We start from the raw sequence: 25,799 nt of genomic DNA on the forward strand, positions 1-25,799 counted from the left end.
TTCAGCACCCGACACTGGTCATTTTGATCAATCCTTTAGGTTGCGAGGTACAATTAGCCCTGTTCTACAGATGAGGAAACGGAGGCTTGGAGAAGGTAGGGATGTGCCCCTCCCCCTGACCCCAGAAGCCCCATCTCTCTTCCCTCTGCCCCCCTCTCTCCATCCTAGTTCATTCCTTTGTCCTTGGGCCTCGGGCAAGGGCAGAGCCAGAAATCCGACAACAGGACTGTCTCGGCTCGGCAGCGTTAGCTTCAGGCACATCCAAACTGATCCCACGAACACCTTCCTCGCAGGATCTGTACTCGGCTCACCCCACATACCCCCTCGAGTCTGGATCATGAGGGTGGCCCCAGAGCTGGCCACCCAGGCAGCATGCACCAAGGTCCTGAGCACCTGCCCTCATGCTTCTGTACCTCAGAGACTGGGTTTTGAGAAGCCACGGTCTGGAACCCAAGGTGCTGGTCACTGGGCTGGGTGAACCCCACTACTGACCTAAGAGACCATCCTTCTGTGGTTTCCAGACCAGGCAAATGAACAGCAATTCTTGCAAGAAACCATTTTAAGGAATTCACTATAAATGAATCAAGCATAAAGTTTTCCAGAGGGTGTGGCCACAACTGTTCCGTTTTCCTCGGTGCCAATTTTTCCTGAGAGTCACTCAGTCAGATCTGGTCTCTGAGGCGGAGGGGGTCCCAGGCTGGCATCACAAAGGCTGGCCTGTTCCAACCGCAGGCTGGAGGGACGGAGAGGTTAGCCCCAGCTCTGCTGTGATTGATGACACAGCTTTGCTGTCTTCCAGTGGCTTTCATTAGGCACACTGGATGCCAGCGCCCTCTACCCAGTAACCAAGACGCTCTGAAGACAAATGAGGTCACTTATGGCAAACACACACAAAACACTGCAACACTAGCCCAACGTACTAAACTAATTGCACTCCTCTGCCCTCACAGAAGCAGACTCTACTGGGGCAGCCTCGGGGCTTAAGAGTGAAACCAAGACTATTTATTACTTATTCTGCATAAATTATTCCTCTTCCCAGAAGGAGGGCTCCCCACGTCTGGACTGGAGGGCTGCAAAGACTGGAATACACCCTGACTTGGAAAACCACAGCAGAGGACTCTGGGGTCTTAGAGAACAATGCCTCACCCATTCTCCAGGCTCTTCAGCCGCCATCCGTCGGCCCCTAGTGGTGACCCAGCGAGGGTGAAACTGGTGGGTGTCTGGCTGTGTGGCCAGGGCTTCAGCACTTTCCTGCTAGTCTCCTCGACAACTTCGGACACAGTCCTTCTGGGGCTTGAGAAGAAAGCTAAGGGCCACCAAATTCTTAACAAGCCTTAAGAATTCTGAGGCACTCCTGTGTTTTGGGGCCTGTTCCGATCCCACAGTGGTTCCACCGCCCCCCCTCCCCCACCCCGAGGTCCCAGGTATGTGATTTGAGGCGGGGCTTCTAGAAAGTGGTGCCGTTGAGGCATCGGCTGGGGCTGGGGCCTGGAGCGTGGAGCGGCTGGAGCGTTCGGGCCCCAGGTCCGGGAAGCAGGGACTCTACTGCTCTCCCTTCTACAGCACGTGTTTTAACCAGGTGTGCCGGTGGGTCAAGAGATAAGGCAAATCAACCCCCGTGAATGGATATTTAACAAGCCCCCAGTAGCGTGCCCAGAACAAAGTGGGCACTCGGAAAGACCGTGGACTGCTGTGTGCAGATGATGTATTTATACAAGGCCCAGGCAGCAAGAGACATCCAAGTGCCACTGAATTTGACTTTTAAAATTGTTTTTTTTTTTTTTTTTTAAATCCAGGATCAAGACCACAGACAATTTATTATGTAAGACACGGGGTGAAGAATGACCAAGGAAAGTTATGGCTGTGAGTGACATGGAACTTAGATGAAAAGGCTCAAGTTTGCTGAAGAGAGTTTAAATTTGGCTTTTGCTCTTGGAAACGTCAAAATAATCATAAGAAGCACTTATGCCTTACAGAGCAAATAATCCACAGAGTGTCATTTTCATTTTGCAAACAGGGACACAATAGCAGTCAAATATAAGCCTAAACACCCAGAGAGTTAAACATACAGGTTCGGTAAGATATAACAAGGGGTTTAGCATGCTGGTGGGTTTTTAAATCAAATCCATATTGAACCCTGTGACCTACTGGAGGTTCTAAGTGGAACCTAGGGAAAGCAGCTTTTCCATACAAAACAACAACGAGGACAACAAAGGAAACCCAGGCTCTGCTGGATGTCTATAATACTCATTTGCAGTAAGGCTTTCAAGATACATGAATTTTTATAGCATTTGTATTTTAAGGATTTAGGGCAAATACATTTTTTTTCTACTTGATAAAAAGAAAATTAGTACTTAAAAGGTTCAAAAATATATCGATTGAGTGATTTTTTTTTTACATAAATAAATTATATTGATTTTTAGGATTTAACAGCTGAAAAAACCCTTTCTGCTTCCACTGGAGGCAAAACTGAACAAAATGTTAGTTAAATAGAGAGCAGCATTTCTAAGAAATCTGTTGTCAGCATTATCGACCATCTATGCTACAAAGATGTCATTAAATAGGATTTGTTCAATCAACGGATTCTTTCTTCTTCTGCGATCGGTTACAGAATTTCTGATTTTTATCTCTGATTCATAACTCCACCGTTCGAAGATACATCTTATTTTTTTCTTCGGTCACAATTTAACAGACTTCTTTGAGATGCTCATTTTAACATTTACATAATTTATAATCCCAAATGTATAAAAGACAATGACAAAAGCATCATAAATAAATAATGCAAACTGAAATAGTTATGTCAAACTTTTGGACCTTCTGATAAATTAGCAAAACTGTAACAGGAAAAGTAAAAAATACAGTAAATTGTGGCAACACCAAGTGAAACTGGTACCAATAGCACTTCCAACGTCTCCGACGGCCCCCGCACGGGCCCTGTGCCCCCCAAGTCCTGAACCACGAGCTTATTTCCAGTCTCAGAGCACGACCGGCCCTCTGGAGTGCGGGACACAAGTGGGAGGGGAACGCAGGCAGGGTTAAGCGCCACTCAGGCAGGTGCTTCCCGAGTGAGAAGGGAAAATGATGTTAATTTGCAACAGTCTCAATTAACCTGATCTGGAATCTGGGTCCAACTGTGTAATGGAAACCGAATAGAGAAAAAAAAAAAAAAAATGGGAGAGAAGAAACAAATTTTCACAGTCGTTTTATAAAGGTGGCACACACCAGTTCGGACAACCTCAAATAATTTGACGAAGGGACCTAGCAAAGTGTAAAAGTGTTGAGTGACTATATCCTCGAAGGCTCCAGAAAGAGCCCTACTCTTGGTGAAGGGGAGCACAAAGTAAAAACTTGTGAGGGCCTGGTGGTGGCTGGAGCGATTCTTGAGAGTGAGGTGAGCAGTGTGCAGCCCCACAGAGGACGAGCCCCTCACCCGCCCCCATTGCCGGCAACAACCCCGGTGTGTAAAGCTTTTCCATACTGAGAACGATCTTTACGTGGGGGAGACGGCATACATGTGTATAAAATAATGCCTCGTCAGTATTCCTTCTTGCTGCAGGTGTCTGAAAAACCATTAAGGGGGATGTCCTGTTACTACCAGTAAGGTTTTTGCTTTCTAAAGAAATGAATATATGCATTTTCAACCATTAGTTATATACTTCTGTCTACACTACTCATTTAGTCCTCATGATAAAATAGGGAAATATCTTAACTAAAAAATACGCACGAGCACTTCCTTCTTCTGTGCTTTTTGGTTTCCCCATTAGATTCTTCCCATTCAACACAGCTCACGGAAAAAAGAGCTCCTCTCTGTCTCTGTTCTTTGGCCCTTTGATGGTAAATCCCTAGACAGCTTTCTTTTGCCACTGTCCCTCCTCAGGTGAGTGGGAACTTGGAAGAGAAGGGGGAAGGGTGTGTCACCACATACTGTATTAGCTACGGTTGCTGGAATGAACAACTGGGTAACAGAATGAGAATTCTGTGCCTCCTACACTAGGTCGACGACACTCAGCTAATGAAGTGGCAAGACCCTGCAACTATTAACATCTGTGACCACAGTTCTCAGAAAATTAGGTAGGTAATATTACTTATGGAAACACAGGTTCTTATGAAGGTGGAGTGAGGGAAGTAACAAACCTTTATGGGATAAGAAACTTACAAGTCACAATCATTTCTTAAATGAAACAGTTCTAATTGGTGTCACTGTTGGAGTCTTTGAGGCCCCCTTCCCTGGCCTGTGCCACATGTCCTCTCTCTGGAGGGACGGGGGCCCTGGGTTCGGGGCAGTTCTGATCGCCGCCTGGCTCCTTTTCGGACCCGGGAGCAGGCTCTGGGTTGGGGTTCAGGCTGTCCCCTTTTGTTTTCTTCTTCTTCCGCTTCTGGCTCTCCAGACCTACTGCTTCAGAGTGTCTGGCCTGCTGCATTGCTGGCAGAGCCATGCCCATGCCCGGGGACAGAAACATGGATGGGTAAATGAGTCCAGGGGACACTCCTGGGATGAGAAAGGGGTTAAAAGCCACAGGACTACTGGTAGTTATTGCAGGTTCGGACTGATCAGAAAACGGACCAGGACCAGGCTTGTCTTCAGCTAATGTGTCCGTTTTTACATCATGGCTACTCGGCTTGTCTTCTACAGTCTTTTCGGTCGCTGCTGTGCCACTTTTTGTTGTGCTTGACAGAGGCGCTGCAGCGGTGTTGGTGCAGGCAGTGGCCATGGGTGCATTGAGGAGTCCCCCGACACCGAACATCTGGGGCACGGCGGCCATTCCCGGCAGCATCATGGGCAGCATGCTCAAGGTGCTTTTGACCTCTTCACCCGTGGGCATCGTGGCGAAGCCGGCCGGGAACCCCACCAGGCCCGTGAGGGGGATGCCTGGCAGATTTCTCATGTTCTGGAGTCCTACCAGGTCCATCCCAGCGATCAGTCCGTTCATGAACAGTGGCCCCATCCCCGAGGGAGAGTCCGCCACGATGGCAGGGGTCTTCAGGAGCTCGCTCCGAGGCCGCCTCCCCCTCCTTCGGGGGCCCGCATCTCGAAGAACAGGCTCGGCCAGGGTGTGATTGAACTTGTTTTCTGGGAGAAATCCCTGCAAAAGGACAAAGAAACACGAGACGCCGAAGGTTACTGGAGGGTAGGTGATGGGCTGGGGATGAAGACCAGGGTTCTGCACTGGGCCAGACTGCCCCTGTTCCGCCAAGGACCTGAGTGGGAGCCCCCTGCCTACCTGCCTCGACAGCTCTCCAGCCTAGGTGCGCCTGAGGTCGTTGGCTTGGGAGGCCGAGAGCCAGCCACCACCAGCACACGACAGCGGCATCCACTCCCTGGAGGAGCTCGTCAGAGAGCTGGGAACTGGAGCCCAGCTAAGGACACGCAGGTCTTAGGCGAGACTTACAGCTGCAAGGCCTTGACCAAAGCGAGCGTTCATCTTCCTTGTGACACAGAAGCAACAAAGCAGAGTAGGGGAGACAAAGTTTTGCAGGAGATGGACCTGAATTTTGGTCCCAGCTCTGTAACTAGATGTGGGACTCGGGCCACCTCAGCTAGACTCGCAGAGTGCGAGTGAGAAAGGACCATGACATCTCTCTGGCCTTACTGGAGGCAAAGTGTGCAGCACATTACCCGACCCACAGGAACAAGTGCTTACTGGAGGGGTGCCAGTGACCACACATACCTCACTCCCTGTGGGTCACAAGTTCCTGCAGGACAACTCTGTCACCAAACAGGGTGTCTACATGTTTGCTGAGGAGACGAGGGCATTCTTAATGTGGCTGGGGAAACACATCATAGTGACTGATGTTCTGGTTTCCCTCAAGGGAGGCAGTCTAATTTCCCTCTCATCAGAGGGCCGTGCTCTGGTTTTCCCAGCTGGTGGAGAACCCCGGGGCTAAGCACCACGCGGCCCGCCATCCAGCTCTGCTGGCACGTGGGTCACCCAGCACCACGCATGCTCTGCTACCGCCATGCGGACGATTTACTATGGGGAATCAGGGAACCTGCTGCTCCAACGGCATCAGTGAGTGGTAGGCCACACGGCGGACAAAGCACCAGGCTGGCAGTGGGCTTGCTGCAGCCTTATGCGCTCCTTCCTTCGTGACCGTGATTCAGGGGCTCTGGGGGGCGACGAGGATGTACCAGAGCCTGCCGGAGAGCCCACTCTGCCAGAGCTTCCCGTCTGGTTGCAGAGAGAGAATTAAACAAACCGGTGCAATTACAGCATACCTAACTCTGAATTTGTTCCCAAAGCAGCACAAATAATCCCCATAGCAAGAGAAAGGGAGAGATTTCTCTCAGGACCCTCTGCATGGAACCCCTGAGTCACCCGGGAAACCACACCTTTCCCTCTTTCTACTGCCTCCCGCTCCTCCCTGCTGTCATTGAGCTCATGGAGGCGGTGCGTGTCCACGGGCTCAAAGGCAAGTTGGGACAACTGCCGTTGAGCAGTCTCAATCTTTGTGGAGAAGAGCATGGAGAAAAAGCCCTTCCCTGTGGTCCCTGGAAGTCCTCTCTCCTTTCTGAGCCATTGAAGGAAAGCAGCCTTAACTGCCTGGGCTTCTCCTCGTGGGTCCTGTTACAAAGCTGGTGTGATTCTGCCACCTTCTCTTTGATCACAGCAACGATGAGGCTAAAGATGTTGAGTGGCCATTAGGGATCCATCACGGTGGGTTTGCACTGGGGACGCAGGTCACCATCAGGGCTGGAATGTGGAAGCCGGGACAGGCCCCAGCACAGCAGCATGACGTGGGAGGGCCCAACAGTGAGGCCCCCCTGCGCCGATGCTGGAGGAGCCCACGCTTCTCTACGGCTGACTCTGCTGCCTTCTCAGGATGCTCAGCTGTTTGTATGCACGCCTTCCCTTCCTGCAAGTCTGCAGTGGGGAGTGGGGACCTGATAAGACACAGTTGATACTCCACCAGTCTACTCTGAGGCCCAGATGCAGGGCCCCGGCTGCAGTCCTTACTGGAGCATACTTGGAGTGAGAAGGCAGGGACAGGTTGCACCAAGAGACACCAGAAGGGCCTGAAAAATACTTTCATTAGGGCCAGGACTGCTAAAGAAAATAGGAAAAGGAAGTCAGGAGTCCACAGATACCTAAGGGCTGAGACTGACAGCCAGGTCTGAGAATAGTTAAGATGACTCTTCACAACCTTGGGGCGCCTGGGTGGCTCAGTCGGTTGAGCGTCCGGCTTCGGCTCAGGTCATGATCTCACAGTTTGCAAGTTTGAGCCCCACATCAGGCTCACTGCTATCAGCACAGAGCCTGCTTTGGATCCTCTGTCTCCCCCTTCTCTGCCCCTCTCCTGCTTGCACATGGGTGCGTGCTCTCTCTCTCAAAATTTTTGAGAACAATTTTTGAAGAAAAAAGAAAGATGTCTCTTCACAACCCTCCTAAGGACCTCTACTTCAAACTTTAATCCAGGAGTTCTGGCATCTCCATTCAGTTCCCTGCCTCTCTTCTGCCTAACTGTTAAAGAAGCAAATCCTTAGAAACTCCAACAGATCTCTGCTTAAAGGGGTAGCTGTAGAGATGGGGTTAGTTGGTAACACGGGTCCTCGGTCAACACACCCGTGTGGTGGGCTGCCAAACGAGAAGCGGCTGGGAACGGAGGCATGGGGACCTTGGTAGTGGCAGTGTGGACAGGACCGTGGCCATCCCAGAGGGGCAGTGGGGACTGGAAGAGCAGCAGGAGTACTGACAGTGCACTAAATGTGCACCTGCCCTGTGTCAGGCAGACGTTAAGGGTTCCATGTGCATTAGTCATCCCACCATCCCTGAGGGGTCAGGACAATTGTCACAGCCATTTCACAAAGGATTTACAGATTCGTACATGTGAAAGATGTGTATTTGAATGTTCCCAAGTCCCCAGGAATAAGGTTATTTTTGAAGTCCTACATCTCTCCCTCAATTTCCCAGAGAATATTCAAGAAAAACCCGATCACGGGCAAAAAGCTTTATGATGGTTGACTACAAGAAAACTCTTCTCCAGAAGCCTCGGTTTAAACTAGCAGAACTGAGGGAACAGTGATACTGTCATGCTTAGCGCCCCACTTCTTTCTCACAAAGTGGGAGAAGCAGGGATCTGCCCCAGGGGCACAGCAGACCCTTCCCAGCCTGGCTGTCGCATGCACCTCACCACACTGGCTCTTACTCCCACCCGTGACCAGTGCCTGCTCTTCGCTGGGCCGGTGTGTCCAGGGTGCTGGACAGCCACTCACCCTGGCTCTGGGGATGATCACTTGGGGAGCAATCCCTGCCTGGTTCCTATTTCTGAACAGAGAGAGTAGCACTTGAGGGACCAGGGCCAGGCTAAAAGCAGAACTTGTAACGCACACCAGTCAGCCAAGGGCCCCAGCCAGGGGAGCTGCAACAGGACCACAGGGCTTTTCTAGGACCTCTTCCCTGCAGCCCAGCCACAGCCGCGAGCCAGAGAAAGGTGTTGGGGTGTGTCTTTTTCCTTTATACCCACAAAGTTCCCTCCTAACTCTCCAGTAGAGGGTGTGTTTGATCTGAGAAGCCTTTATGTTAGGAAGTAAACCCAGAGCTTGATAAACAATGCCTCCATCTTCTTTTCCAACAATTTGCTATGAACCAGATGTTCTTTAACATCTGGGCATCTGGGGCATCTAGGGCTAGACACCTCGTCAAGCCCTATATCCCGCAGGATCTTTGGCATGCCCCTCCGGCATCAGGATGTCCAGAAATGTTCCTCCCCTGCTCTTGTTGTGAGCCTCTGACATAGAGAAAGTGCTGAGCCCTTTCAGAACTGGGAACCTGCCAAGGAGGCATACTGCCTTCTCCCCTTCAGGCTGGATGAGCAGCAGCAGAAAGGTCCCAGGGGTGAAGACAACGGCTCTTCATCTACTGCCATGCAAGAGGGGTGCTCGCAGAGGAAGTCAGCTCTCACCACTTCCTGTGGGAGGGACGGTCCCTCCAGCCGCCCAGCTGCTGCCCACCCTAGTCAGGTGCCCCTCCCAGCAGCTAGGCGACCACACACAGCGGCCAAGTTGGGCTTTGGCAGCTTTCCCTCCTGGTAATTATACCCTGAGAGCAAATCTGCTTCCTCCTCCAGGGAAGCCTGGGGAGAGGGCAAGGAGAGCAGGGAGCAGGAGAGTCAGACGTTAAGCAACACTGGAGGTAAATCTGCTCTTTCAAGCCTAGAAGGACATCTTCACCAATACACAGAAGCACGTATTCCAAAGCCTGTGGATTCTTGCTCTCAAACTTAACTCCTGGTAGAGGAGGAGGAGAAGATGGTGACCAGAACTTCCTTGCTCCTCCCAGGATGGTTAGGAGGGTTAGCCCACAAATATTCATGACTGAAGAGAGACCTAACAAACCAAAGGAGGTATGTGTGGAAGCAAAGTTAAAATTCCTACACACAAAACAATGAAACAAAAACTAGCCCTAGAAGACGTTTTTGGGGCAATTCAGGAAATCTGAATGTACACTAGATATTAGATATTAATATTCACATGTGTGATAATGTTAGTAGGTAGGAAAATATTCTTAGGAGACACAGGCTGAAGCATGTAGGGGTGAGGGCTCATGTCTGCAAGTTACTGTCAAATGGCTCAACAAGAAACAAAAAATCTATACACGCATCTAGACAAATGTAACTTACGTATGTATGTGCATGCACACACACACACACACACACACACACACACACACACACACGTCTCACGAGCGCCCACTATGTACTGGGCATCCTGAAAGCTGAATCCCACAGCCTTACCGTGGCTGGTGGAGCTCGCCCGGCCGAGCCACAGCACACACAGCAGAAGGGCTGAAGGAAGGAAGAGGTTTCTTGATTTGAATCTGTTTTCCAGAAGCAGGGGTAGGATGGGTGGGGAGTGAGGTCTCCATGGGAAGACACCGGAGGGCTCCTGTCCCAGCAGGAGCTGTGGGAGACAGCGTTGAGGGGAAACTGGCCCTCCTGGGGTCAAGCAGCGTGTTGCTGTCTGGGCCTTGCTGGCTCTTCCCCAGTGGCGTGGCTGGGCAGCCCTGAGGACCGGGCAGACAAGTGCTTCCTCCCCTGGCCTTACTGCAGGAAAAGGGCCTCCGAGGCAGGGACTGTGTTTATTTAACAAGGGAGGAAAAGTGCATCCTGGTAAGAGGCTGGCTTGCAAGAAGGGCTTAGAAATGGGTTTTCTGGCAAGGGGTCAGCATCTGTAGGAGAGTGATGAGCATTAATTTCCAGAGAACATGAGGGAAATTGTTAGACATAGAAAGAAATAAGAGGGCCAAGGAGGAAAGCACGTGGTTTCTCTGACACGTCTCTAAAACCAAGAGCTCAGAGGCTACAACAAAGCAAGGACCACAGTCTCTCCTGGATGCCTTCCATGTGACGCCCTGTGTGGAGACACAAGGAGAACGTGGGGAGACGGCATGAGGGCTGGAGAAAGACGGCTGGGCTGAGAACTACAGTTGTGTCAGCTTGCACAGCACAAGGAGGTCTAAGAAAAGGGGTGGGAGCGACACTCTGACAGTAAAGCAAGAGAGGGGCAAAAGGGCAGCTTTTCCAGTGTGATAAGCTTTCTGACAAGCTTCCGACCTTGGGACGGGGCCCCAGCCCCACTCCCGGAGTGGCTGCTGTGGGGGATGGGGATGAGGGAGGAGCAGGTATGTGTGAAGAGCTGCTAGACCAACCCACCAGGTGACATCGGTCACAGCCTCCTTTAAAACACTAAGTAACAACTTCCTTCTGCAAGAGGAGGAAATGACTAGGGTGGGTGGTCTTCTGGAGCTGAAAGAAGAAAATCACATCCAGGCAATCTCACTAAGCAGGGAATTCGTACCCAAGGAAAACCCCAGCTGGCAGAGCCTGGAGGAGAAGGCATTTAGGAAAGTCCATGCTTTTGGGGGGACAACCCAAGAGGGGTGGATGCCCAGGAGGCTCTTGAGAGGCTCCCTGTTTGGGGAGGATGCACTTTTAGGAAGTAAGAAGTGCATTTATGTATGATTTGCCTAAGCTTGACACATTTTCAGGTTGCAGTGTTATTACTGCCCCCTAGAGGTTCTATCTTTGCTATTACAACTCTACTCTGAGCTATAGTTAACTCAGATGCATTAGGCTACAAGTATTTCACAGATGGCTTTGAAGTCTCTTCCAGGCTCATGATTCTATACGAGGAATAAGACAGGGCTTGGAGTCAGCTGTTTTTCATCACCAGTGAGGATGGACTAGGAGGAAATGTCTTAAGTGGAAATTTCCAATAATGACATTTGTTAACACTAGAAACAGACTCCTGACAGGGGTTAAGGTCTCCCTGAACTCTCTACACTGTAATGGGGAACGGGGGATTATCAAGTTTTGGAAATAGTTAAAGTACAAATTTAAACCAAAAGTTTTGGAGGTAAAGGGTGAAAACAAAGGACGACGGGAAGTCCTACTGCTGCTCAAGAGGCCCCAGTACCACTTATCTCTACTTATCAACTTCCTCCCGTGCTGGCCTCTTGTCCTCGCAGGAGATGCTGCCTGGCTCCCTACTTCCCAGCTGGAGCTTTCCCCAAGTCCACAAGGCTTGGCTCCACTGGGACACGTCCCTCTTCCTTACCCTTAGTCCTGGCTCCTTGGGTACAGCGGGAACCCTCTCTTCCCCACTCAGGGAGTTGACGTCTAATTTTCCAGGTTCCTTACAGCGTGGCCTCCTCTGCTTTGGTTTGTCTGAAAAATTCTAGGAGGCAAATGGAAATCAACATTACAAAACATTCTGTCACAGATTCTTCTGAGGAGGGTGGGGCTTTTCGGGTGGTTTTGCTCTTGTCTCATTAATGGCCCTCTGTACAGGACCCAGTCAGGTTAGGTTGAAAGACACAGCTACCAGGCCCTCAGCGAGGCTTTCTTTGAGGCAACAGTGTTCCTACAGCTGGAGAGCAGGATGTGTGGGCTTCCTTGTCAGACCTGAGCTGACTCACTAGTCTCCCAGAGTACTGTTTAATCTCTAGCTGTCACCTCCTCATCATTTCCCCCAATTCTCTCTCCACCACTACCTACCTGGTGGGCTCTGTCTCTGGAGGGTATGCATCTGTGAATGCACTCTCCTCCTTTTCTTGTGAGCTCTCTACCTCCACATCTTATCAGTTAGACGTACCCAGGACAAAGACGGTGGTGGGGTAGACAAACAAATGAGAAAAGGAAAACCAAGAAGAGACCTCAGTGGTCATACAGATTTCTAATCTGAAAGATCTGGGGCAAAGGCAGTAGAAGGACTTGAAGGACGAGTCCCAAAGCAGTAACTCGAGCTAAGAGCAGACACTCCTCCCTACAAAGTGGTCATATTTTCAAGTGGAAAGAATACATAGGGACATGTTCATGAAGCGGCACTGTTTATGCAACATAAAGATTTCTCTGTGCACTTAGGGTCTGGTGTGGTCATTCTGGGAGACAGGGGCACTGAGTTTAGGCAAATTCTGTCCTCATAAGGTTTTGTGCAACGACTTGGTACAGCATTCTTACAGGGGCTGTGATTTGTTACTAGAAACTCAGTGACAATTTAAACTTAAAAAAAATCCCAAAAAACAAAACTTTAAAATGATGTTCTCAGTTAACACAGATCTCTCCCAAACTACCTAAGCTCCCCGAGCATGCTCCTCGTCAAACACAGCACCTCATCAGCGGGAAGGAAATGGCAGGTCGGGCAGAACCAACAACACTTACTGCTCCAAAGCCAGGAACCTCTAAGGAGTAGTCGGCCTGCTGCCTCAGCCAGTCAAGGAGACTCTTGCTGGGAATGGCTTTCTCAGCCTGGCTGCCAGCTGCTGGGGCTGGCTCAGGGGCTGAAGCGGCAGACACCGGCCCTTCCGGATGTGAGGCGCTTGAGGGCGCCTGCCCTGGGTCTTCATGGACTTCCTGGACGAATGAGAAACAAGTACGTGCAGTTAACCATGACAGAACGAAAACCAGTTTCTGAAAGGAAAACACATAAGGTGTTCTTTGCACCTTTCCATCCATTTCCTCCCGAATGTTACTGGGCTGGGGTGCTTGAGTAAGAACCTTCCACGCCACTGACCCACACGCGCGCTCCGGCAGGGGCTGGCGTTCCCTCCACCCAATGCTCCTCTCCCTGTCTTGTCTGCTTGGTACCCTTTAATTCCATCCTGTCTGCTCAGGTTCAGTGTTACCTCCTTTGCCACCATCAATGACCATCCCAGAGAGCACAGGCCACTCTACTTCCTGCTCCCCCACGGCGCCCTTCACAGGCTTTCCACATAACCGGAAATGCCACACTGCAATTTACTTACCTCTTCTTCCTTCTACAGGTTGAAGAGCTGTTACTCATCTCTCTATTCCCAATGCCTATAATCGGGTCCACGAAGTACAATATGGTGCCAGATATATGTTTGCATAATACATTTTTAAAAATACTCTGAGGCCAAGAGTATTTGTTTTCCTAGTCATTCCACTGCTAAATGTTTTCCTAGTCATTCCACTGCCAATCTATGATCACTACAAAGAAACTAGGGCCTTGCACCTCTAAAAAATGAGACAACGGTCTTAAAAGCTTGCAGGACTGGGCAGGGAAAGAACCTGCCCCTTCAGCCTCCCACATTATACAGAAAGTCTAAGAGGAAGACAAAACTTTAAAATATACCAAATAGCAGAGCTTAAAAATAAGGCCCTCAGGCCCCAGTGAACAAAGTCTTTGGTTTGGTTCCCTGATCTGCCACTTTACTGGATAATCTTGGGAAAATTATTTAATGCTTGTAAGCCTCAGTTTCCTCATCCATAAAATGGGAGTAACAACACCACTTTCACAGAGTTGTGAAGATCAAATAGGACAATCACACAAAACCCTGAACACAGTGCCCGGCACACGGTAAGCACTCATTAATACCGGTTACTATTATTCCTTTTACAATAAAACATGAAATGTGATTCCTGTTTTGGAGCTTGAAATTCAGTACGTAGGAAACACCAAGACACAAAGAGAAGTCAGTTGTCTCTGACACATTAAGAAAAGTCTATGGGGATCTCTCCTGGCCAGGCACACGGCTTCTAACCTTGTCTGTTGTTTACAATAATCTCCTCTGGGTTTAGGGGGTCCTGGCGTGACTCTGGTGAACCCTCCTCATGGCAGCCCTCTGTGGGAGATGCTGTGGGCCCACTACAGAGCAGTGAGGCTCAGAGGTGCACCCCATGTCACCCACTATGTCAAGCAGCAGAGCCAGGATCAACGTTCAGGATCCTGACCCCTGTGCCTTCTCCTGACCCCCAGCAGCTCCTGGAAAGCTGGAAAGCTCCTGGCCTGCCAATCTGCGTGCCACTGCCACAAACTCAACCCTGCCATTTGCTTTAACTCCATCACCAGTGGCTCTTCCAAAACACTGGGGGATATGGGCTGTTTATACCGGAAATGCCAAGACCCCTGGCTCCTATCTCCAGGCTGCATGCAGGTGAAGGGTCCATATTGGATCAAACGCGTTTCTAGAAAAGACTGAGGGGAACTTACAACAAGAGACCCCAAGTGGGACAACTGAAATAGGGATAAAAAATCCACAAATTAAAAAACTGGGTGTCTGGGGAAGGGTTTGTTGCTCACTGTAGAAAGGTCAGTGTTGGGGCGCCTGGGTGGCTCAGCTGGTTAAGTATCTGACTTTGCCTCAGGTCAGGATCTCACAGTTCATGGGTTTGAGCCCCACACTGGGCTCTGTGCTGAAAATGCGGAGCCTGTTTGGGATTCTCTCTCTCCTGCTCTCTCTGCCCCTCCCCTACTCTACCTCTCTCTTTCCCTCAATAAATAAATAAAAACTTAAAAAAAAAAGTCAGTGTTTTTTACTTACTGGCCTCATATACCCACCAAGATTCCTGCCTGAAGTGTCTGCTCCTTCAAAAAGATGAGGTCCATCCCTCCTTCAACATGTTTCCGTCTCCCTCTCCTCCTCCTCGTGGCAGCGTCATCTCTTCTGAGGTTTCCGTTGACGATCTGTCCTGTCACTGGATGGATCAGGCCAGCTTGCAGAATCCCAGACAAGTCCATGCCGAGGGCTCCTTGAAGTGAACCGATAGCCCCGATCTTAGGGGTACTGGCGCTCAGTGGGAAAGGAGACGCGGCTCCTGGGGACCCCTCTGAAGTGCAGGAGAGGTCTATTGCGGACTCCCCGTGCCAGCCATTGAGGACGATGGGGGGGTGCCCGTGGGTGGCGGAGAACTGGTCCAGACCCCGCGCCTTTGCATCCCTCTCCACCTCAAACTCATAGGGCCGTCTGTGCTTTTGGTCATCCTTTGTGAATACTGGAGCCAGGAAGCTCTCCTGTGAACATACACAGGGGGCAAGAGAGGGGTGAATGCCACTTCCGTGGCCACATGGTAGCTCTTTCTCCCAGCCCGATTTCCTTGAGCCTAGTAAATTCCTAATCAACTTCATAGAAGTTCTTTCCACTCAAGGTTTCTCAACCCTTAGCACCAAATCACCTGGACAGCTTGTTAAAATGTCAATTCTACTTTAGTGGGTCTGAGATTGTGCATGTCTAACAGGTGTCCAGGTGCTACTAAAGCTGCTAGTCCATGAACTAGATCTCAGGGAAGCTCAGCCTCAGCTGTGCATCAGAATCTACTGGGAAATTAAAAAAAAAAAAAAAAATTCCAACACTCAGTCTACACCCTGGACCAATTAAATCAGAACCAGCAGCTTTTCAAGGTCCCCAGCAGGTTCCACTGTGCACTTGAAGGTTGAGAGCCAGCGTGCTAACAACGTACCTCAAATTAAACCTTACTTGTAAGCCTGAGTTTATAAAACCCATTCTGATTTCCCTAGTTTCTATCAGCTGCCATTGTTCTCGTAGCCTTCCAAGTACCGAACACACCGATCTGATCCATTCATGCCTCCCTTTCCTTATCCGTTTATTAGTTATCAAATCATGCTTTCCAACTCCCCCCCACCCCCGCCCCACCCTGTTTAGATCCACTCTGCCACTAACCTGGTCTAGAACCTCAACTCTTCATCAGACCCACCCTTGGCCTCCCAGCCGCCGGCACTCTTCTTTCCTGACGCTCACGTCCCAAGAGCCCCGCACACCTCTCCAGCTGAGCTGTAAACCCTGCTCTCGTCATGCATTTCCCTGCCCTAAGACTTTCAGTAGCTCCCTGCTGCCTACAGGATAAAATCTAAATTCTTCAATTAAACTAATGACCGCACAAAAAAAAGAATAAAAGTCCTATCCATTCAGTCAGTGTTTGCTGAATGAATGACTTAACTGAGAAGAGCCATGTGTCCCTGTTCTCTGCTGCACAGTCAGCCCCACGCTATGGCCTCACCTTCTGGATCTGGGCCACCAATGCTGCACCACTGCTGAAGCTGTGTTCTGATGTTTCTGGCTCCGAGATGCTGCTTCGAGAACCAGCACTGCTGGTTAACACAGGGGTGGGCAGTGTGCCCGGGGGCTCGTACTGCTGGCTGGAAGGCCACTTTCCCTTTAACACCACGTGGCAGATATTATCCAGGCGGTTGATTATCACGCGATCCTATAAAAAAGACCAAAAGCTATGAGGAGTAATCACCAAGCTACTCAAATTCACTAAGTCCCTTGAGATCACGTGTCAAGTTTTCTGAGCAGAAGGAGTTGATTAGAAAAGAGCACACTCAGATGTACTCACTTTACAAGTCTTAAAATAAGTTCTATGGTCCGGACAATGAAAATTAAAGCCATAGTGCTGTAAATGCGAAGACATTTTTATATTATCATCTAATCAGTTGAGTGTGTATGTCTTTAGTGTTCAAATGTTACCATTACTAATACCTTTTCAAGATATTACACATTTCTCTGAATTTATTATTCAGAAATACTCTACAAGTTGAGAAGGCTTTGGGTAGAAAACGCACACTCTGTGAGGTACCTTTGGCCACTCAGAGAAGGAAAAGAGGGTCTTCTCCTGAAGCAGTTGAGCAATGGTGGGAGCCCGAGCCTCCTGTAGGTCATCCCCGAGGTCTCCAGCAATGCCTGATGCTGAGCTCTTGCTCTCCTCTTCAGAGTATTTCCCTGGGTAATCTGCAAAGAAGGGTTTAAAAAAATCAATTTGGTACTTGGGAGACAGTAATGATCTGAAAGATTAGGACACCTGATCTGTCTTTTCAAAAAATTAGCTCATTCGGTGCTAACTTATTTGAAATTAAACATTAATGACCATGCCTTCTCTTTCCAGAAGGTTCTGGAAGAACCAAAATGCAGATCCTTCTTTAGGGCTATCCATGCAAGTCATGTGATAACTCTGCATCCACACCCCAACAAAAACAACAAAAGAAAAGAGGAGATTGTCCTGTGTATCCAAGAATGAGAGCAGGCTGAGCAGCAAGAGGCTCATGTAGAGTAGCTGACGAGAGGAAACTGAACATTGTAATATTTTGATGCATTGAAGGCACAGTCCACAGCAAGACGCTGATGTTAATGAAGGATGGGAGGTCCTGACACTTACAACAAAGGCAAAATAGACCTGATTCATGTCAACAATGATGCAAAGAACCTAGAACATTTATATCATGATGGAAACAAATGGAAACGCAGCTCATTCTTTCAAGTTTCAGTAGTGAAAGTTTATTATCAGTGTGAAATGGATCTTCAAAGATCCACTTACCAGTAATGATAGGGAATAAACACAGGGTAGCAAAATGTCCAGGGCAGGAAAAGCTGTGTGCCTCTTTCCTTGTGAAATGACAAGGAATGTCGATCCTCTGAAACACAGAGGTGGAGATTTCACTGCTGACTGTGCACCAGTCTAGGGAGCTGTGGGGACCCCTGACCACGAACAGGGCCTTGCCAGGCCGTTGGATTCAAGGATATGAAAGACAGATGTGGCCCTGACCCTCAGGCTCTTATGATTTCATGGGGGAAAGACAGGAAAATAGTAATGATAAACGAATAACTACAATTACAAACCATGGCAAATGCTTTAAAAAGAAGCAAGCTGTTATGATAGGGAAAAAGAGCTTTGGAAGGACCTGCTGGTAGAAGGTAAGGCCGGTAAAGAGGGCTTCTTGAAGGAGAGAACACCCAAGAAGAGGAGGGGAGGATGCTTCTTTTGGACGTGCTGAGGAACAAAGAGACACATCCAGGGGAAAAGTACAAAAATGAGGCTGGATGGGTAGAATCATCTAGATGATGCTGAATCCTGTAGGCCATGATAGAAAATTCAAATTTTACTCTAGATCTAATGGGGAGCATTCCTGAAAGGTTTTAAGCAGAGAGCCTGGATTTAAGTTTTATGAAAAAGAAAGAAAGAAAGAAAGAAAGAAAGAAAGAAAGAAAGAAAGGAAGGAAGGAAGGAAGGAAGGAAGGAAGGAAGGAAGGAAGGAAGGAAGGAAGGAAGAAAGAAAGAAAGAAAGAAAGAAAGAAAGAAAGAAAGAAAGAAAGAAAGAAAGAAAGAAAGAAAGAAAAAAGATGTATGAGAGAAAACCGTGGAAAAGAGCCAGGAGACCTGGGGGCTGGCCCTGACAGCTGTACCAATTACTGCCCAACCTGTTCCACATCTCCTATTTGTGGAGGACCCCCTCTGAGGCCTGCAAAAGCATATATGTTATATGTGTGTGTGTGTGTGTGTGTGTGTGTGTGTGTGTGTGTGTATGCATTTATTTACTTATTTATGAGAGAGAGAGAGAGAAACAGAGTGAGTGCGTGTGCAGGGGAGGGGCAGAGAGTGAGGGAGGGGGGTGGACAGAAGATCCGAAGCAGACTCTGTGCTGATAGTATCCAGCCTGATGCAGGGCTTGAACCCATGAACCACGAGACCTTGACCTGAGCTGAAGTCGGACACTCAACCCACTGAGCCACCCAGGCGCCCCACCCCCACTTAAAAAAATTTTTTTTTTAAATTTAAAAGCATTTAAAAAAAAAAAAATTTTTTTTTTTTTTAACGTTTATTTATTTTTGAGACAGAGAGAGACAGAGCATGAGCGGGGGAGGGTCAGAGAGAGGGAGACACAGAATCCGAAACAGGCTCCAGGCTGTCAGCACAGAGCCCGACGTGGGCTCGAACTCACGGACTGCGAGACCGTGACCTGAGCCGAAGTCGGACGCTTAGCCGACTGAGCCACCCAGGCACCCCTTAAAAGCATTTTTAAAAGCACTGGTGCAAGGGGGCCTGCCCGTGAGTGTGCCACTCACCAAAGCTCATCAAGCTGATGCTGCACCAAAGGGCCTCAGAGCACAGAGGTTTCTCCTCTAAATCATACCCTTCTACGCTCTGTACTCATTTCACCATCTGGATTTCCAAGGACTGTTTGGTGATTTTCCCCATAACAAGGTTCAAAACACAATGTGGGTCACAAAGCAGTGATCCTTTGTAGCCTAGGCTGAGGACGCACAAGGTCAGAGACTGGCTCCCCACGGGTCAGCTGGGGCTACAAGTCGACCTAAGCTACTTTCAGTGGCCTGTCATTATCCCAGGTAGCATGTAAAGTTTAGCTTGGGTTTGGAACTCGTCCCAAGGGAGCCACTAATCACAATCACTAAAGCCAAAGGTAAGGGGCTTACAAATAAAAGGAGGCTAGGGCGCCTGGGTGGCGCAGTCGGTTAAGCGTCCGACTTCAGCCAGGTCACGATCTCGCGGTCCGTGAGTTCGAGCCCCGCGTCAGGCTCTGGGCTGATGGCTCGGAGCCTGGAGCCTGTTTCCGATTCTGTGTCTCCCTCTCTCTCTGCCCCTCCCCCGTTCATGCTCTGTCTCTCTCTGTCCCAAAAATAAATAAAAAACGTTGAAAAAAAAAAAATTAAAAATAAAAGGAGGCTAGATCATGCAGGGGGGCTCAGCTGAGCTCCTCTCCCTTTTTCCTGCTTTGATAGAAGGGCACTGTCCCAGAAGGAGGAAGCTGTGTCTGTCTCAATCTCTGAGCACCACACCTGGCATTAGGCCAAGCATGAACCGGGTTTTTTTGTCTTTTGGTTGTTTTTGACAATGACAAGGATAAATAGAATTGTTTTTGTCCATTGTAATATGTCCTCTTGGGTCTGAAGGAGTAAAAACACCAGTGAAAAAGGTAAAAACCAATTCTTGTTGCTCAGAGTCTCTAATCAATGTATCTTTGCAAAAGCACAGAAATATCTGAGTCATGTAGATTCTTAACATTTAGAAAGTCATCTTAACTTGAAGCCTTACCTAAGAATTTATTTAAAAAGACCAAATCTATTTGTATTTTTGTTGAGTTACTTGTAATTTTGTATTCTTATTCCTGTTAACTTACTAAAATGAATTTAAATTCAATGCACCAACACTGACTCACGGGTTTTGACGATAACATGAATAAATGGTCCTATCTTTGCTCACCTTAATAAAGATCGCATTTATTTGTATTTTTGTGGAGTTCCTGAAAAATTAACTGCACCTACACAAAACTGCAGGTTCTTGACGTTCCCAGGTGTTTTTACTTTGACCAGTTTGAAGCACGTCCCTTAGCGGAAGAACAAGTAACTTCCCCCAACAATGTATCTAGCACCTACTGTACAGAAAGAAGCCTACAGCCCTGCCCAAATCACAAGGCTGGTGCAGCAAAGGTGCTACGACTGTCCATAATCACCTTCAGTTCTAGAATGATCAGAGTTGAGCTACTCTGTCTCACTTTCAGACCAAGGCCTGTGACCTTTGGTCTTAAACGACAGGAGAGCGGGCAGGTCCCTCCCAGAAGCCACACCATCTCCTGACCCTCCCTCTACCCTGCCCCCTCCCTGTCACGTGAGAACTGGCTTACCCAGAACACCACAGACCATGCAGACTATACCTTGAGCATGGCTGTTCCCATCTCTGTCGTAATCATCTTTACTCTCAAAATCCATGTCTTCGGACTTGAGCTCACTTGCTTCTGGATACGCAGGGAAACCTTTTTTGCCTTCTGCATTTTCCTTCCAAGGTTCTTTTGACAGCTCGTGCTTTCCCTGAAAGGGCTCTGATGGAGGAGCGGTGGGCTCACCCTCCACTGTGATACAATTTGTTTTGCTTCTGTACAGGTCTGGGGTATAACCCTTGGATTTGTCCACTTCAAACTCCTCGTTCTCGAGGCCACGTGCCCACCTCTCCGTGTGCTTGCAGTGACACTGACAGGCTGCTGGAGGAAAAGCCCCCTGTGGTCTAGGATGCTGGCTCATGGCCTCCAGGCTTCCTCTCTTGACCTCATCCACAGGGAGGCCTCGGCTCTTTTCCCTTAGGATATTAGCAGTGGGCTCGGCTAGATGCAAAACCTCGGGCCTTTCCCTCAGGCCTGTGGTCACACCTATGTTCTCCTCCTCATTCTCTTCCTCTTCCTCCTCCTCTTCACTGTGGTTCTGACTCAAAACCAATTTACTTTCTAAATTTTTGTTTTCTAATAAATCAATTAATTGCTGGTCTGATGACAAGCTTCTTCTGGAATCACAGACACTAAGATGGCACATATCTACAAACCCACTTTCATTTCCCTGATCCAAGGAAGGGGAAGCTAAGTGTTTGGCTTCTAGCTGCCCAATGCTTTCAGGCCTCTGCCCTGCCTCACTGCAGACATCCCCTTCCCTTGAAAGAGACAGCAACAGATGTTTTCCATTTTTGATGTTCATCTGAGCTACCCCTGCTTCTAAGCTACTCATAAAAGAGGGCCCTGAAGGTATTTCTGCCTCATGGCCAGCAGGCCGGCAGTTCCCATCTTTGCTTGCTGAGAGGGCCAGAGCATCCTTTCTGGGCTCTGTGTTTGTACTGGGGCTCTCCTGGAGAGAGCCCGGCTCTCGAATGAGAGCCTTCTTCCCATACATCATGCTCTCCAAGGACTCAGGCAGCAGACTTTCATCGTGGGTGATGGAAATGACATCCTGAACTTTAGAAATAAAGTTGTCACAAGTCATGTCAGATAAACTGCCCCCAGGTGGAGCGAGATGATCATCTCTACTTTCTATTTTCACCAGATTCTCAGGTTCATTTTCAAGGGGCTCTGAAGTCCTGCTCATCTGAGTGTACGTAAGAGATTCATACAGCCTGGAGTTGGTCTGGTAAAGGCAACAGAGACTTTCTGGTGCCTGGGCGTCCGTTCTCTTATGCTGGGCGTAGTTTCTGTAGGCATCCAGGAAGGACAGCTGTGGGTCGGTCATGATGTAATAGTCAGTGCGGTTTAGCCCATGCTTGGCGGTGCCGACGAGCAGGTCTCGGTCGTGCTTCCCACACTCCCACCAGACCGGGAGGTAGAGGCTGGGCCTGCAGAGCTGGAGGCGCTCGTGCAGCTGAGGACACCTCAGCACTTGCTCTCGGACCTTCCGCAGCAGCTCAATGCGGTACAGGGTTCTCGCGGCCCGTTCCTCCGTGATGGGTTCCACATAGATGCTGGGATCTGGGGGACCTGGAAAGGCCAACACAGAGCCTATCACTGAAGGCAACCCCAGGACAACTGCTGCCCACCTGAGCCCCTGTATCTCTGGTTCTGTGTTTAACTCGCTGGCTCCCCAGCATGCAGTCCTTGGTGAGTGTGCCCCTGCTACACGGAAAAGCTACGACAATGGAAGGTTTTTATGAAACAAGGACAGACCCAGTAAGGGTGAAAGGAACAGGAGAACTTCAGTTCTGGAGGTGACATGAGTTCTCATTCAGTAAGCATGTACTCGGTGCCCTGTACCCAAAGTCCTTTACGTGCCCTTCGGCTCTCATGGCTATGCTACGCTACAGCATCGTCAGCCCTGCCTAAAGGATGGGGAAGGAGGCTCAAACACGCTAACTTGCTCCACAGGGCAGAACCAGGATTCGAGTCCAAGTCTCATCAGTGAGGCTGCAAGGCCCGGCTCCCTGTGGTCTATCCAGCTCCTTGGTTTTAATGAAAACACCCTAACCGTGTCACGTGGGGGCAGAAGTGGGGATGTGTGTGCATGCTGACGTCAGCCGAGAACGCACGCTGGGTGGGCTCTGTATTTGTTGTAGCTTTCCTACAATACGGTCCTATGGTCCAGACCAAGTTTATCTACAAACAAAGGCAGAAGAGGGACATCAAGGAAGAAGCTGTTGCAAATCTTAACCAAGAAGCAATTACTCTGAAGGCGTCCCTGTTGGAGCAGGGGATGTTTAAAACAGCCACTTCCTTTCTATAGCTACAATTCAACACATGGAAAAACAGTTAAAGTCACTAAGATGTAATCTAAGGACGGAGCAAAGTTCACCAGAGAATTCAATCTGTACGAGACTTAATGATCCACTGGAGGTTAATTAACAGCAGTCTCCCAATACTTCTGTGAGATGTTTATCTGAATTTCAGTTTTTGTTGAAGCTGCATCATTTTGGGAGAGAGATTTTATTTCATGAGGGTGGACCCAATTAGCAGTTCAGGAACTTGTGAAAACCCACTTGACTTTACCTGAATTCTTCAGGTAGACTCCACTCTCATGATCAGGATTACCTGAAGTGATTCTGTACCTTGAAAATAAACATGTCCCTTTCCTGTGTATTGGGGATATACAGACAGAGAATTTGCTCACCACCATCTTTCCATGTGGGCAGACGACAGACGTTCCGGCACATGGCCACAAAGCTATAAAAATAGTGCTCCAGGCTCTCATCCGACTTCTTGTCCAAACGGGAAATGATGCGGAACTGCGTCCAGTCAAAAGTTTTCTTTTCTTGATCATAAACAACCCCAAAGGAGGACACTGCTCTGTAGAAGTCTGCTTGCTCTCTCCTAGTCCACCTTGGGATTTAATCAGAAAGGGAGAGTGAGCTGTTTTCCCTTAAAAAAAAAAAGCCAACATCTACTTATTGAGTGCCTACCTACTAGGAGAGCCCATAGAGTCAAGAAAGCAGGGAGGGCGGTTTGCCTACTTTATTATTTTTATTTAAGTTAAATTGGGCTGAGAGGCTTATAATGAAAACAGCCTATTACCTTACCACTACTTTCAAATCTTTCAACTTCTTATGGTATTTATCTCTCCATTTCTAAGTCACATGTACAGACTTGCTATCTCTTGATTCATTAATTTTAGATTACCTAGTTTGTTTCTACTTGTTGGAGATGAAGACTCTAAAATCTTCATTTTAGATGAAGACGCTTTAATATTTTATTTATTTTTCCCCCGGTAAGGCAACACAGAATCAGAGAGTCCTGGAGGGCCTTAAAGTCACCTCCTTGCTTTTCCAAATGAGGAAACTGGTCCAGAGAAGGGAAGTGACTCCCTCAGCCACACATCTCCCCTATTTCACATAGGCTTTCTTCCAGTTTTATGTAGGTAGGTAGCCCATATCTAGGACACAAAGGTTCTCTAGTCTCTACATCCTGCAGGGTTAAGATAATGATGTAAGGTGGCTGGAATATTATACCCGGCCCAGGGTCTTTATGAGGGGCTCCTGGGCATAGTACTTTCCATCCCCAGAGGGAGTTAGGCCAGGAGTGGGGTGAGGGGGTCACAGGAAGAATGAGAAGCAGGCAAGAAGGGCTCAGGTTCTCTTCGGAGCTGTGGAAGATGGAAGAAATATTTTCCCTGAATTACCAAATTTCATAAAGTCAGAAGGTATACACAGAAGTAACTGAGTTTGCTATTTTTATTCTTTGGTGTTCTTTTAATTCAGTGGATGCTACATCAGAAGGATGGACAGATGGGGTGCCTGGGTGGCTCAGTCGGTTAAATGTCCGACTTTGGCTCAGGTCATGATTTCACAGTTCGTGAGTTCGAGCCCCGCATTGGACTCTGTGCTGACAGCTCAGAGCCCAGAGCCTGCTTCAGATTCTGTGTCTCCCTCTCTCTCTGCCCTTCCCCTGCTTGTGCTCTCTCTCTCTCTCTCTAAGAATAAACATTTTTAAAAAATTACATAAGAAAAAAAAAAGATGGATAGAAAGACTTAAAAGAACTGCAGCTTTGTTCATTTTTTTCTGGTGGCATCATTCCTAGACTGTGCTGGCCTTCTGTAGCCATTTTAATCGTAATTCTCAGATTGGCAAGTAACTCCTGATAATTTATCCCCTCCTTCTGAGCAGGCATTTTATAAGGGCTTACTGCTTTCAAAGTCTTGATAAGGACTGGTAACTATAACATGGCACCTTCATCACACACTATTCACTTCGCTGCTAAAAGAACACGGTCTGATATATGCTAATTTTAAACCACATTTCCAGGGACTGGGGTCCAACTTAGGAAGGGGGTCAAGTTGGAAAATCACATAAGTCTGGGACTTGGGAACAAAACTGTTTCCTAGATCTCACCAACTCTCCAGTCAGTATGACCACACCATCGCAGTTGGAGCCTGGATTGGATTAGTTCTGGAGACCACCTAACTTCACGTGAGAACATTAAATACACTTGTTCTCCAGCGATCAGCTCTCCCTCGTCACCTTTACTCAGTGGGCAGTTCTGCATGCCCTTTTGGTCACTGGCTTTTACCTCTTTTGAGCTTCCTTGTTGATGAGATCCATTTCTGAAGTTCTCCTGAACATCTCTTCCTGGACCCAGTATCCTTGGTTACCTGGTCCCAGGACTTCTGGTCGGCAGAGTTCCTTGCGGTTACAGCGCTGGTACACGGTGACCAGACGTCTGAGCCGAGCCGTGAGAGCAGACGGAACTGGCCAGGGTGATTTGTCTGGGTCGGAGCCATCCTGGGCTTCAAACATCAGTGAGGATATTAGTACTTACAAACAGAACCAAAACAAAGGTGGCTGTTTTTGTCGTTTGGGTTCAATAAAAACAAAGCTGACTCAAGCTGATCTATCAGCTCAGGAGCTAAAGCACAGCTGGAAGGCCTGCAATGCCGCAGTAGGAACAGCTTCAGGCTGCGGCTGGCTTCAGCATCTCTCACAGGCACGGGGGCAGGACCAATTTGGGGGCCTTGCTCTACGGCGTGGGGACAAGGAGGCCCTGTGTGGCCTTCTCCATATGGAACTAGGGGCT

General features: G+C 48.7%; 1 protein-coding gene across 7 annotated transcripts in view; it reads right to left on the bottom strand.

Annotated features, from left to right (window-relative positions):
• Positions 1–1,798: 1,798 nt before the first annotated feature.
• CHD6 (chromodomain helicase DNA binding protein 6) overlaps positions 1,799–25,799 on the bottom strand; it is a 209,800-nt gene continuing 185,799 nt past the window's right edge. For 6 of the 7 annotated variants that reach the window (XM_058685611.1, XM_058685606.1, XM_058685609.1 and 3 more), the window contains 9 exons: positions 25,296–25,512; positions 23,403–23,611; positions 20,702–22,279; positions 16,834–16,985; positions 16,255–16,461; positions 14,798–15,250; positions 12,658–12,849; positions 11,555–11,674; positions 1,799–5,084 (listed from right to left, as the gene is read on the bottom strand). In XM_058685611.1, the coding sequence (XP_058541594.1) occupies positions 4,188–5,084; positions 11,555–11,674; positions 12,658–12,849; positions 14,798–15,250; positions 16,255–16,461; positions 16,834–16,985; positions 20,702–22,279; positions 23,403–23,611; positions 25,296–25,512 (4,025 nt within the window). In that variant the 3' untranslated portion in view covers positions 1,799–4,187. The remainder of the gene's footprint in view (positions 5,085–11,554; positions 11,675–12,657; positions 12,850–14,797; positions 15,251–16,254; positions 16,462–16,833; positions 16,986–20,701; positions 22,280–23,402; positions 23,612–25,295; positions 25,513–25,799) is intronic. The other variant, XM_058685610.1, reaches the window with a different exon arrangement.

This window comes from Neofelis nebulosa, chromosome 9 (genome assembly GCF_028018385.1).
Source record: "Neofelis nebulosa isolate mNeoNeb1 chromosome 9, mNeoNeb1.pri, whole genome shotgun sequence".
Taxonomy (NCBI): domain Eukaryota; kingdom Metazoa; phylum Chordata; class Mammalia; order Carnivora; family Felidae; genus Neofelis; species Neofelis nebulosa.